Source organism: Oncorhynchus clarkii, unplaced genomic scaffold (genome assembly GCF_045791955.1).
Source record: "Oncorhynchus clarkii lewisi isolate Uvic-CL-2024 unplaced genomic scaffold, UVic_Ocla_1.0 unplaced_contig_9997_pilon_pilon, whole genome shotgun sequence".
In the NCBI taxonomy this organism is placed as follows: Eukaryota; Metazoa; Chordata; class Actinopteri; order Salmoniformes; family Salmonidae; genus Oncorhynchus; species Oncorhynchus clarkii.
In genome coordinates this window covers 3,017-17,500 of record NW_027259166.1, presented here as the reverse complement: position 1 = coordinate 17,500, position 14,484 = coordinate 3,017, and the positions used below count along the sequence as shown (strand labels likewise).

The 14,484-nt window shown below is 44.1% G+C and overlaps 1 protein-coding gene across 1 annotated transcript in view; it reads left to right on the top strand.

The window, feature by feature from the left end:
- Positions 1-1,604, top strand: part of LOC139399600 (protein mono-ADP-ribosyltransferase PARP6-like) — a 19,862-nt gene extending 18,258 nt beyond the window's left edge. The window contains exons 14-19 of the mRNA XM_071144961.1: positions 1-59; positions 141-213; positions 431-580; positions 721-784; positions 1,009-1,093; positions 1,391-1,604. The exon at positions 1-59 is cut by the window's left edge and continues 54 nt beyond it. Coding sequence (XP_071001062.1) covers positions 1-59; positions 141-213; positions 431-580; positions 721-784; positions 1,009-1,093; positions 1,391-1,487 — 528 coding nt within the window. The 3' untranslated portion in view covers positions 1,488-1,604. The remainder of the gene's footprint in view (positions 60-140; positions 214-430; positions 581-720; positions 785-1,008; positions 1,094-1,390) is intronic.
- The last annotated feature ends 12,880 nt before the right edge of the window (positions 1,605-14,484 follow it).

Sequence of the window (14,484 nt, the reverse complement as noted above, 5' to 3'; positions counted from 1 at the left end):
GCTAAAGAAGCACGCTTCCGGGTCGCTAGGAAACTATATGGCAGCACCTTCGCATTCCAGTAAGTCTCTCACTCACACACACACACATACACACACCATTTTATAGTCACTCGAACATCTCTGTCATTCTGTTTCTCCAGTGGTTCCCACATAGAGAACTGGCATTCTATTCTGAGAAATGGACTTGTCAACGCCTCATGCACAAAACTGCAGGTATGTAACACTCAAAGTAACAAACGCATTCATTTAAAAAAAAATGTAATCTTAGATAATTGTACCAAAGGGACGACAATTCTAGATCTCCTGTCTATCTGATATGGTAGTCTTTTAAAACATTAAAAAAATAAAATAAAAAAAGAAGCTATTTTTCCTTCAACTCTGATAAAATGGTTGCCTTCAGTTCACCCTTTGTTCAAATGTCCTGTACAAGCTGCACGGTGCTGCGTACGGGAAGGGTATCTACCTGAGTCCTGTCTCTAGCGTCTCATATGGATACTCAGGAATGGGTAAAGGACAGCACCACGTGACCACCAAACAGGAGCTGGGCAAACGTTACAACCGTATCAACACCGTACAACAGGTACATCTGAAGACATTGACATACTGCACAACAAAACACACTACTGGAACAGAATTACATACAGGCACATCTAAGTAAAGAAATGGTTTTGTTCCAAGTTATATTGAATGTGTTTTTACAGTAACTCTTTGTCCTTCCAGGAAAGACAGGGCCAGTCCAGGTTTCTTCAGAGCAGGAATTTAAACTGCATCGCACTTTGTGAAGGTACAGAAAACAATCCTATCACCTTCCTGTACAACTTATCATTATGATATCGAAATAAACAGACATGACTGTCCTGCATTTGTAGCCTGAAGCTTATTTGATTGGTCTATGAATCAGGTTTTTCCCAATAGTCTGTCGTGGAGCCCCCCCACCACCCCCCCCCCCCGGTCTATAAAATGTATAAAGCAATCGATTGATTGATAGATTGATTATTGTTTCCTCAGTGATAACATCTAAGGACCTTCAGAAACATGGGGACACGTGGGTGTGTCCAATATCCGACCACGTCTGTACACGATTCTTCTTTGTGTGAGCATGGAGCTTTAGTAAACTAAACACGAAAACAAAAATTCACTGACCTTTCAATCCCCTTTCACTGACCTTTCAATCCCCTTTCACTGAAACACAACACAGCTATTAGGACTACATACATCAGGGTTGTGTTTATTAGACACCAAATGAAAGAAAACAGACTGAAACAGGGAGCGACTACCATGGACTTTTCCAAAAACAGATTTTCTGTTTAAAAATGTTTCGTGCCCTAATGAACACAACCCAAAATCTCTCTATCTCGCTCTCTCTCTTTCTCTCTCTCTCTCTCTTTAGGTATGAGAACGGCCAGGTGGGAGATGCCGACATCAACACCCAGGATATAAGGATTGAGCAAGAGATAATACGGGCGATTGAGACTAAGCCTATCTGAGGAGGACATGTGAGACAGAGCTTTAAGTACAGTATGGCTGGAGACAGCTATATGTACAGTAGAGCTCTGGCCAGGGATACACAGCTATATGTACAGTATAGCTCTGGCAGGAGATACACAGCTATATGTACAGTATAGCTCTGGCCAGGGATACACAGCTATATGTACAGTAGAGCTCTGGCAGGAGATACACAGCTATATGTACAGTAGAGCTCTGGCCAGGGATACACAGCTATATGTACAGTAGAGCTCTGGCAGGAGATACACAGCTATATGTACAGTATGGGTCTGGCTGGAGATACACAGATGGACCCAGGGAGGATAGGGGACTCTTACCATTTAAACACTACTGAAACACTACTACAATGCCGCAGAGCTGTGCTGCCCTAGCCTGGTTACACATGGACCACATAAATCAGGATATCTGAATATCATATGGACCAATGAGGTACTTTGAATATCATATATGGTCCAATGGGGAACTTGGAATATCATATGGACCAACCCTGAATATCACATGGACCAATGGGGAACTCTGAATATCATATGAACCAATGGGGAACTCTGAATATCATATGAACCATTGGGGAACTTGGAATATCGTATGGACCAATGGGGAACTCTGAATATCATATGAACCAATGGGGAACTTGGAATATCATATGAACCAATGTGGAACTCTGAATATCATATGAACCAATGGGGAACTTGGAACATCGTATGGACCAATGGGGAGACCTCAGAATATTGCATGGACCAATAGGGAGCTCCACACAGAAAGAAAGAAAGGTGTCCTTACAAAAGGCAGTCACACAATTTCACATGGAGACCTGATCACTATTGACCTCCAAGGGAATGTCATATTTCATTGTCATTAGAGGCAATAGGATTTGCTATGTGACAGATGTGGAGGGATTTTCCCTTATGAATATTATAATGTGATTATAACACGATTAGGCTTTGCACATTGGTCATCATGCAACTGCCTCTAAAAAAACAAACAATGGAGTTGACTTGCCTTTAAAACATATATCACAATACAGCGAACAGTGGTTTGTATCAGAACATGACTATTCTCGTGCAATACTTTTATAATCATTTCTTATGACCATATTTTTGTATTAAAGTTTGGCGGATTGTTTAACCATTACTTGTTAAATCAGTGAAAATCCATATACACTACCCAGTCTCTCTAACCTACGGACTGAACCATTTAATCACTACTCAGACCCAGTCTCTCTAACCTACGGACTGAACCATTTAATCACTACACTACCCAGTCTCTCTAACCTACGGACTGAACCATTTAATCACTACACTACCCAGTCTCTCTAACCTACGGACTGAACCATTTAATCACTACTCAGACCCAGTCTCTCTAACCTACGGACTGAACCATTTAATCACTACACTACCCAGTCTCTCTAACCTACGGACTGAACCATTTAATCACTACTCAGACCCAGTCTCTCTAACCTGCGGAGTGAACCATTTAATCACTACACTACCCAGTCTCTCTAACCTACGGACTGAACCATTTAATCACTACTCAGACCCAGTCTCTCTAACCTACGGACTGAACCATTTAATCACTACACTACCCAGTCTCTCTAACCTACGGACTGAACCATTTAATCACTACTCAGACCCAGTCTCTCTAACCTACGGACTGAACCATTTAATCACTACACTACCCAGTCTCTCTAACCTACGGACTGAACCATTTAATCACTACACTACCCAGTCTCTCTAACCTACGGACTGAACCATTTAATCACTACACTACCCAGTCTCTCTAACCTACGGACTGAACCATTTAATCACTACACTACCCAGTCTCTCTAACCTACGGACTGAACCATTTAATCACTACACTACCCAGTCTCTCTAACCTACGGACTGAACCATTTAATCACTACACTACCCAGTCTCTCTAACCTGCGGACTGAACCATTTAATCACTACACTACCCAGTCTCTCTAACCTACGGACTGAACCATTTAATCACTACTCAGACCCAGTCTCTCTAACCTACGGACTGAACCATTTAATCACTACACTACCCAGTCTCTCTAACCTACGGACTGAACCATTTAATCACTACTCAGACCCAGTCTCTCTAACCTGCGGAGTGAACCATTTAATCACTACACTACCCAGTCTCTCTAACCTACGGACTGAACCATTTAATCACTACTCAGACCCAGTCTCTCTAACCTACGGACTGAACCATTTAATCACTACACTACCCAGTCTCTCTAACCTACGGACTGAACCATTTAATCACTACTCAGACCCAGTCTCTCTAACCTACGGACTGAACCATTTAATCACTACACTACCCAGTCTCTCTAACCTACGGACTGAACCATTTAATCACTACACTACCCAGTCTCTCTAACCTACGGACTGAACCATTTAATCACTACACTACCCAGTCTCTCTAACCTACGGACTGAACCATTTAATCACTACACTACCCAGTCTCTCTAACCTACGGACTGAACCATTTAATCACTACACTACCCAGTCTCTCTAACCTACGGACTGAACCATTTAATCACTACACTACCCAGTCTCTCTAACCTGCGGACTGAACCATTTAATCACTACACTACCCAGTCTCTCTAACCTACGGACTGAACCATTTAATCACTACACTACCCAGTCTCTCTAACCTACGGACTGAACCATTTAATCACTACACTACCCAGTCTCTCTAACCTGCGGACTGAACCATTTAATCACTACTCAGACCCAGTCTCTCTAACCTACGGACTGAACCATTTAATCACTACACTACCCAGTCTCTCTAACCTGCGGACTGAACCATTTAATCACTACACTACCCAGTCTCTCTAACCTGCGGACTGAACCATTTAATCACTACTCAGACCCAGTCTCTCTAACCTACGGACTGAACCATTTAATCACTACACTACCCAGTCTCTCTAACCTACGGACTGAACCATTTAATCACTACTCAGACCCAGGCTCTCTAACCTACGGACTGAACCATTTAATCACTACTCAGACCCAGTCTCTCTAACCTACGGACTGAACCATTTAATCACTACACTACCCAGTCTCTCTAACCTACGGACTGAACCATTTAATCACTACTCTACCCAGTCTCTCTAACCTACGGACTGAACCATTTAATCACTACACTACCCAGTCTCTCTAACCTACGGACTGAACCATTTAATCACTACACTACCCAGTCTCTCTAACCTACGGACTGAACCATTTAATCACTACTCAGACCCAGTCTCTCTAACCTACGGACTGAACCATTTAATCACTACACTACCCAGTCTCTCTAACCTACGGACTGAACCATTTAATCACTACTCAGACCCAGTCTCTCTAACCTACGGACTGAACCATTTAATCACTACACTACCCAGTCTCTCTAACCTACGGACTGAACCATTTAATCACTACACTACCCAGTCTCTCTAACCTACGGACTGAACCATTTAATCACTACACTACCCAGTCTCTCTAACCTACGGACTGAACCATTTAATCACTACACTACCCAGTCTCTCTAACCTACGGACTGAACCATTTAATCACTACACTACCCAGTCTCTCTAACCTACGGACTGAACCATTTAATCACTACACTACCCAGTCTCTCTAACCTGCGGACTGAACCATTTAATCACTACACTACCCAGTCTCTCTAACCTACGGACTGAACCATTTAATCACTACACTACCCAGTCTCTCTAACCTACGGACTGAACCATTTAATCACTACACTACCCAGTCTCTCTAACCTACGGACTGAACCATTTAATCACTACACTACCCAGTCTCTCTAACCTACGGACTGAACCATTTAATCACTACACTACCCAGTCTCTCTAACCTACGGACTGAACCATTTAATCACTACACTACCCAGTCTCTCTAACCTACGGACTGAACCATTTAATCACTACACTACCCAGTCTCTCTAACCTACGGACTGAACCATTTAATCACTACACTACCCAGTCTCTCTAACCTGCGGACTGAACCATTTAATCACTACACTACCCAGTCTCTCTAACCTACGGACTGAACCATTTAATCACTACACTACCCAGTCTCTCTAACCTACGGACTGAACCATTTAATCACTACACTACCCAGTCTCTCTAACCTACGGACTGAACCATTTAATCACTACACTACCCAGTCTCTCTAACCTGCGGACTGAACCATTTAATCACTACTCAGACCCAGTCTCTCTAACCTGCGGACTGAACCATTTAATCACTACTCAGACCCAGTCTCTCTAACCTACGGACTGAACCATTTAATCACTACTCAGACCCAGTCTCTCTAACCCACTGGTTCTCAACCCTGGTCCTGGGGGACCCGAAGGGGTGGACATTTTTGTTTTTGCCCTAACTCTACACAGCTGATTCAAATCATCAACTCATCAAAAGGCCTTGATGATTTGAATCAGGTGTGTAGTGCTAGGGCAAAAACAAAAATGTGCACCCCTTCGGGTCCCCCAGGACCAGGATGCTCTAACCCATGGACTGAACCATTTCAGTGCTCTGCCACAAGGTGGGGATGCTCAGCACTGCAGGCTGCCATGGAGATAGTGTACAGTACGTGCCATATACCAGGTGCTCCCATTTCACAGGACAGTGGAGTGTCATCAATGTCCACAAGGAGGAGATACAGACACGTAGTTAGCCGTGTGTGTGTGTGTGTGTGTGTGTGTGTGTGTGTGTGTGTGTGTGTGTGTGTGTGTGTGTGTGTGTGTGTGTGTGTGTGTGTGTGTGTGTGTGTGTGTGTGTGTGTGTGTGTGTGTTTGTGTGTGTGTGTATATATTCTGTGAGGAATAATTTCAGCATTATAACACTGTACCTTTTCCATATGAGGGCCACAGCAACTGCTTCGTGTCAAATCATCTACTACTCTAGCGAGTATTGCATACTATTGGATAAGGAAGCAGAACAATAGCTTGCCGATATTGTAGATAAAGACATCAAATGGGTTATAAGTGGAGACATAACATCTATGAATTTTCTGGCTGTGCTATAGAACAGTGCCCTTAAAGGTGAAGTGATAGCTGAACTAGAACAGTGCCCTTAAAGGTGAAGTGATAGCTGAACTAGAACAGTGCCCTTAAAGGTGAAGTGATAGCTGAACTAGAACCGTGCCCTTAAAGGTGAAGTGATAGCTGAACTAGAACAGTGCCCTTAAAGGTGAAGTGACAGCTGAACTAGAACAGTGCCCTTAAAGGTGAAGTGATAGCTGAACTAGAACAGTGCCCTTAAAGGTGAAGTGATAGCTGAACTAGAACAGTGCCCTTAAAGGTGAAGTGATAGCTGAACTAGAACAGTGCCCTTATTAAAGGTGAAGTGATAGCTAAACTAGAACAGTGCCCTTAAAGGTGAAGTGATAGCTGAACTAGAACAGTGCCCTTGAAGGTGAAGTGATAGCTGAACTAGAACAGTGCCCTTAAAGGTGAAGTGATAGCTGAACTAGAACAGTGCCCTTGAAGGTGAAGTGATAGCTGAACTAGAACAGTGCCCTTAAAGGTGAAGTGATAGCTGAACTAGAACAGTGCCCTTAAAGGTAAAGTGATAACTGAACTAGACCAGTTCCCTTAAAGGTGAAGTGACAGCTAAACTAGAACAGTGCCCTTAAAGGTGAAGTGATAGCTGAACTAGAACAGTGCCCTTAAAGGTGAAGTGATAGCTGAACTAGAACAGTGCCCTTAAAGGTGAAGTGACAGCTAAACTAGAACAGTGCCCTTATTAAAGGTGAAGTGATAGCTAAACTAGAACAGTGCCCTTAAAGGTGAAGTGATAGCTGAACTAGAACAGTGCCCTTAAAGGTGAAGTGATAGCTGAACTAGAACAGTGCCCTTAAAGGTGAAGTGATAGCTGAACTAGAACAGTGCCCTTAAAGGTGAAGTGATAGCTGAACTCTTTGGGGGAAAAAGGTTCTAGGAAGAACCCTGCAAAGATTAAAGGTTTTTCGGTAGAACCCTACATAGAGGGTTCTGGGAAGAACCCTCCAAAGATAAAATGTTTTTTGGTAGAACCCTACATAGAGTGTTCTAGGTGGAACCATATACAGGGGGTTATTTGAAGAACCCTACATAGACGTTCTAGATAGAACCCTGTGCAAAGGGTTCTACCCAGCACCAAAAAGAGGTCCCCTATGGGTACAAACTGAAGAACCCTGTATGGTTCTACTTAGTACCTTTTATTTCTAAGAGTGTGGTTCCTCACCAGAAAAGGGAAATATGAAAGACTCGTATGTTCTGACAAATATCAAACTACGTTTTTCCAGTTTGTTACTACTAACCAAGTAAAATGAAGAACTTGAGTACAATCATCTTACTAATTGATAATGTGCCAAATCCCTTTCCTTTTCTGGGTCACTCACACAGTGAGGGACATGAGGTGTGATGAGGATGGGGACTGCTAAGTTGTTCACCACGCTCACCTTGCGTCCCGCTCCCCTCAAAAACACAGCCTCCAGACAGCCATTTCCCCAACACCAGATGGCCCTCTCTCGGGAGACAAGTAGACCATAGCCCATAGGCTATGTGGGCTGTTGATATTAATAATGGCCTCGATACAAAATGTTGTCTAAATCCAAAATGATCTTATGTTATCTTGCTGCCAAACCTGTGAAAAGGAAATACACAATGCCTCTCTGAACTTGCCTTGAACTACTCAATTTCAGGTTCCTCCAGCCAGGTGTCTGTGTATATCTTTTGACACGCCGTTCGAGCGACTTTGTAATAAATGACTAGGTATTATCCCTGGACTGGCAGCAGGCGTTCTTGAAATGCGAGTGAAGGAGGGGAGCAAGTTCTGAAACTTCTTGGGATTCGCCATGGCTCACATGCAGGGAGAGGAAGAGGAACTCTTGGACAGTGGTCAGAAGACATGGCTGAGGGCAGGGAGAGGAAGAGGGACTCTTGGACAGTGGTCAGACGACAAGGCTGAGGGCAGGGAGAGGAAGAGGGACTCTTGGACAGTGGTCAGACGACATGGCTGAGGGCAGGGAGAGGAAGAGGGACTCTTGGACAGTGGTCAGAAGACATGGCTGAGGGCAGGGAGAGGAAGAGGGACTCTTGGACAGTGGTCAGATGACATGGCTGAGGGCAGGGAGAGGAAGAGGGACTCTTGGACAGTGGTCAGACGACAAGGCTGAGGGCAGGGAGAGGAAGAGGGACTCTTGGACAGTGGTCAGACGACATGGCTGAGGGCACGGAGAAGAAGAGGGACTCATGGACAGTGGTCAGGCGACATGGCTGAGGGCAGGGAGAGGAAGAGGGACTCTTGGACAGTGGTCAGACGACATGGCTGAGGGCAGGGAGAGGAAGAGGGACTCTTGGACAGTGGTCAGACGACAAGGCTGAGGGCAGGGAGAGGAAGAGGGACTCTTGGACAGTGGTCAGACGACATGGCTGAGGGCACGGAGAAGAAGAGGGACTCTTGGACAGTGGTCAGATGACAAGGCTGAGGGCAGGAAGAGGAAGAGGGACTCTTGGACAGTGGTCGGATGACAAGGCTGAAGGCTGCTACTCTCTGTTAATCATATATGCATAGTCACTTTAACTATACATTCATGTACATACTACCTCAATTGGGCCGACCAACCAGTGAGCCCGGTTAGCCAATGTGCGGGAGATCTGCATTGTGTCCCACCCACCACCTGCCAACCCCTCTTTTACGCTACTGCTACTCTCTGTTCATCATATATGCATAGTCACCTTAACCATATCTACATGTACATACTACCTCAATCAGCCTGACTAACCGGTGTCTGTATGTAGCCTCGCTACTGTTATAGCCTCACTACTGTATATAGCCTGCCTTTTTACTGTTGTTTTATTTCTTTACTTACCTAATGTTCACCTAATACCTACTTTGCACTATTGGTTAGAGCCTGTAAGTAAGCATTTCACTGTAAGGTAAAATACCTGTTGTATTCAGCGCACGTGACAAATACACTTTGATTTGATGCGGGGAAAATGATTCTTGGATGGAGGTACAATCCTGGTGGGGCTTAGGCAAGGACAGGGAATCATGGATAGTGATCGTCTGGGCCGCACAGGGCTTAGAGTGAGTCAGGTAGTTTTACCGGGTCAGGCAAGGGGATTACCGAGACCATAACTTAATGTAATGTTAATAATGTTGCCTCTACCGTCTCTTATGACCCGAAAATAACTTCTAGACATCAGGACTGCGATTACTCACCACGGACTAGCAGAATCCTCTTTTTCCTTTCACGACTCTGACGAGCCCGACGCGAAGGACACGCTGCTTCCTCGGGAACAGGCCCCGATCCCGTGATCTGCGTGAAGAGGACACGGAGAAAGAGGGGCCAAAGGTCGGGCTGCCTTCTGAGAATTTGTAGGCGATCAAATAAACCCCCACTTCACTCCATTCTGCTAGCAAACGTGCAATCTTTGGACAATAAAATAGATGAGTTCTGCGGAAGATTAAACTACCAACGGGACATTAAAAACTGTAACATCTTATGCTTCATGGAGTTGTGGCTGAACGATGACAACATCAACATACAGCTGGCTGGTTATACGCTGTACCGGCAGGATAGAACAGCAGCGTCTGGTAAGACAAGGGGTGGGGGACTATGTATTTTTGTAAACAACAGCTGGTGCACAATATCTAAGGAAGTCTCAAGCTACTGCTCACCTGAGGTAGAGTATCTCATGATAAACTGTAGACCACACTACCTACCGAGATAGTTTTCATCTGTATTCTTTGTAGCTGTTTAGATACCACCACAGTCAGAGGCTGGCACTAAGACAGCATTGAATGAGCTGTATTCCGCCATGAGCAAACAAGAAAATGCTCACCAGGAGGCGGCACTCCTAGCAGCCGGAGACTTTAATACAGGGAAAATTAAATCCGTTTTACCAAAATTCTATCAGCATGTTAAATGTGCAGCCAGAGGAAAAGGAACTCTGGACCACCTATACTCCACAGACACATACAATGCTCTCCCTCGCCCTCCATTTGGCAAATCTGACCATAATTGTATTCTCCTGATTCCTGCTTACAAGCAAAAATAAAAAAATTAAAGCAGGAAGCACCAGTGACTAGATCAATAAAAAAGTGGTCAGAGGAAGCAGATGCTAAGCTACAGGACTGTTTTGCTAGCACAGAAACCCTGCATGATTTGGGTATCTAGCACAGACTGGAATATGTTCTAGGATTCCTCCGATGGCATTGAGGAGTACACCACATCAGTCACTGGCTTCATCAATAAGTGCATCGATGATGTCGTCCTCACAGTGACCATATGTACATACCCCGTTTCCAGCTACAATAGTCATTTATTTACAACATTAACCATGTCTACACTGTATTTCTGATCAATGTGATGTTATTTTAATGGACAAAAAATGTGCTTTTCTTTCAAAAACAAGGACATTTCTAAGTACAGTTCAAAAGTTTGGGGTCAGTGTGTATTTATATATATATATAGTACCAGTCAAAAGTGTGGACACACCTACTCAGTCAAGGGGTTTTCTTTAATTTCTACAATTTTCTACATTGTAGAAAAATAGTGAAGGCATCAAAACTATAAATAACACATATGTAATCATGTAGTAACACAAAAAAGTGTTAAACAAATATATATTTTATATTTGAGATTCTTCAAAGTGATGAAAGCTTTGCATACTCTTGGCATTCTCTCAACCAGCTTCACCTGGAATGCTTTTCCAAAAGTCTTGAAGTAGTTCCCAGATAGGCTGAGCACTTGTTGGCTGCAATGCCTTCACTTCGCTGTCCAACTCATCCCAAACCATCTCAATTGAGTTGAGGTCGGGTGATTGTGGAGGCCAGGTCATCTGATCCAGCACTCCATCACTCTCCTTCTTGGTCAAAAGCTCCTACACAGCCTGGAGGTGTGTTAGGTCATTGTCCTGTTGAACAAAAAAAATGATAGTCCCAATAGGAGCAAACCAGATGGGATGGCGTATCGCTGCAGAATGCTGTGGTAGCCATGCTGGTTAAGTGTGCCTTGCATTCTAAATAAAATCACCAACAGTATCACCAGCAAAGCACCCCCACACCTCCTCCTCCATGTTTCACGGTGGGCACCACTCATGCGGAGATAATCTGTTCACCTACTCTGCGTCTCACAAAAACACGGCGGTTGGAACCAAAAATCTCAAATTTGAACTTATCAGACCAAAGGACAGATTTCCACCGGTCTAATGTCCATTGCTCGTGTCTCTTGGCCCAAGCAAGTCTCTTATTACTGATGTCCTTTAGTGGTTTCTTCGCAGCAATTCGACCATGAAAGCCTGATTCATGCAGTATCCTCTGAACAGTTGATGTTGAGATGTGTCTCTGTTACTCAAACTCAATGTATTCTCTGCAGCAGAGGTAAAATTTGATTTGATTTGGGTCTTCCTTTCCTGTGGTGGTCCTTGAGAGCCAGTTTCATCATAGCGCTTGATGGTTTTTGCGACTGCACTTGAAAAGTTTGAAATTTTCCGTATTGACTGATCTTCCTATTTGAAAGTAATGGACTGTCGTTTCTTTGCTTATTTGAACTACTCTTGACCTAATATGGACTTGGTCTTTTACTAAATAGGGTTCTCTTCTGTATACCAACCCTACCTTGTCACAACACAACTGATTGGCTCAAAAGCATTAAGGAGGAAAGAATTTCCATGAATTAACAAGGCATGTCTGTTAATTGAAATGCATTCCAGGTGACTACCTCATGAAACTGGTTGAGAGAATGCCAAGAATGTGCTAAGCTGTCATCAAGTCAAAGGGTGGCTGCTTTGAAGAATCTCAAATATATTTAGATTTGTTAAACACTTTTTTGGTTACTACATGATTCCATGTGTGTTATTTCATAGTTTATGGCTTCACTATTAGTCTACAATAGAGAAAAACTTTGAATGAGCAGTGTCCAAACTTTTGACTGGTACTAATATATATATAGAGTGGGGAGAACAAGTACTTGATACACTGCCGATTTTGCAGGTTTACCTACACACAAAGCATGTAGAGGTCTGTCATAGGTACACTTCAACTGTGAGAGACGGAATCTAAAACAAAAATCCAGAAAATCACATTGTATGATTTTTTAAAGCAATTAATTTGCATTTTATTGCATGACATAAGTATTTGATACATCAGAAAAGCAGAACTTAATATTTGGTACAGAAACCTTTGTTTGCAATTTCAGAGATCCTACGTTTCCTGTAGTTCTTGACCAGGTTTGCACACACTGCAGCAGGGATTTTGGCCCACTCCTCCAGACAGACCTTCCAGATCTTTCAGGTTTCGGGGCTGTCACTGGGCAATACGGACTTTCAGCTTCATCCAAAGATTTTCTATGGTTTTCAGGTCTGGAGACTGGCTAGGCCACTCCAGGACCTTGAAATGCTTCTTACGGAGCCACTCCATAGTTGCCCTGGCTGTGTGTTTCGGGTCGTTGTCATGCTGGAAGACCCAGCCACGACCCATCTTCAATGCTCTTACTGAGGGAAGGAGGTTGTTGGCCAAGATCTCGCGATACATGGCCCCATCCATCCTCCCCTCAATACGGTGCAGTCGCCAGTTTTGTACGGCGCGGCTCGGAACGGAACATACCGGACCAATTTTTCTCTCCATGTCCCTGGATTTCAACTGCTCTCTGGACATTCATACCCGGATCTCACAGCTAGCTAGCTGCTATCCGTGTGACAGTCGGCTTTCGTCGATTCCGGAGCAAACATCGATTGTTCCGGTGCTAGCCAGCTCCGTCAATCACTCCTGAGTTCCATCATTCACTCCTGGGCTGCAGTCACCTATCTGGACCCGTTTCACTGCCTACGCGGAGCCCCACCGGGCCTTCACAACTGGACTGCCGACGTTATCTACCTGAATGAGATCCGGCTGGCTCCTCTGTCGCGACGTTACCTGAACGCCCATCTGCGGCCCGCTAACCGTTAGCTGTCTTACCGGCTGCTATCTGCTATCCAATTTACTTATTTTTATTATTATTATGTTTTCTTCTCGGGCCTCTATAACTATATCTATTGTTCTTATTTTTGTTGTTGTTGTGTGATTTGGATTAATCCCCTCTACCTCACGGAACCCCACTAATCTACTGACCGAACGCAAGAGGTGGCTAACAACAGACTCCATCCTATGCTAGCTTGCTACCGGTTGGCCTGGCTAGCTGTCTAAATCGCCGTGACCCTCAACCAACCTCTCCACTCACTGGACCCTTTTGATCACTCGACTAAGCATGCCTCTCCTTAATGTCAATATGTCTTGTCCATTGCTGTTCTGGTTAGTGTTTATTGGCTTATTTCACTGTAGAGCCTCTAGTCCTGCTCACTATACCTTATCCAACCTATTAGTTCCACCACCCACACATGCAATGACATCTCCTGGTTTCAATGATGTTTCTAGAGACAATATCTCTCTCTACATCACCCAATACCTAGGTTTACCTCCACTGTATTCACATCCTACCTTACCTTTGTCTGTACATTATACCTTGATGCTATTTTATCGCCCCCAGAAACCTCCTTTTACTCTCTGTTCCAGACGTTCTAGACGACCAATTCTTATTGCTTTTAGCCGCACCCTTATTCTACTCCTCCTATGTTCCTCTGGCGATGTAGAGGTGAATCCAGGCCCTGCAGTGCCTAGCTCCACTCCTATTCCCCAGGCGCTCTCTTTTGACGACTTCTGTAACCGTAATAGCCTTGGTTTCATGCATGTTAACATTAGAAGCCTCCTCCCTAAGTTTGTTCTATTCACTGCTTTAGCACACTCTGCCAACCCGGATGTTCTAGCTGTGTCTGAATCCTGGCTTAGGAAGACCACCAAAAATTCAGACATTTTAATTCCAAACTACAACATTTTCAGACAAGATAGAACTGCCAAAGGGGGCGGTGTTGCAATCTACTGCAAAGATAGCCTGCAGAGTTCTGTCCTACTATCCAGGTCTGTACCCAAACAATTTGAACTTCTAC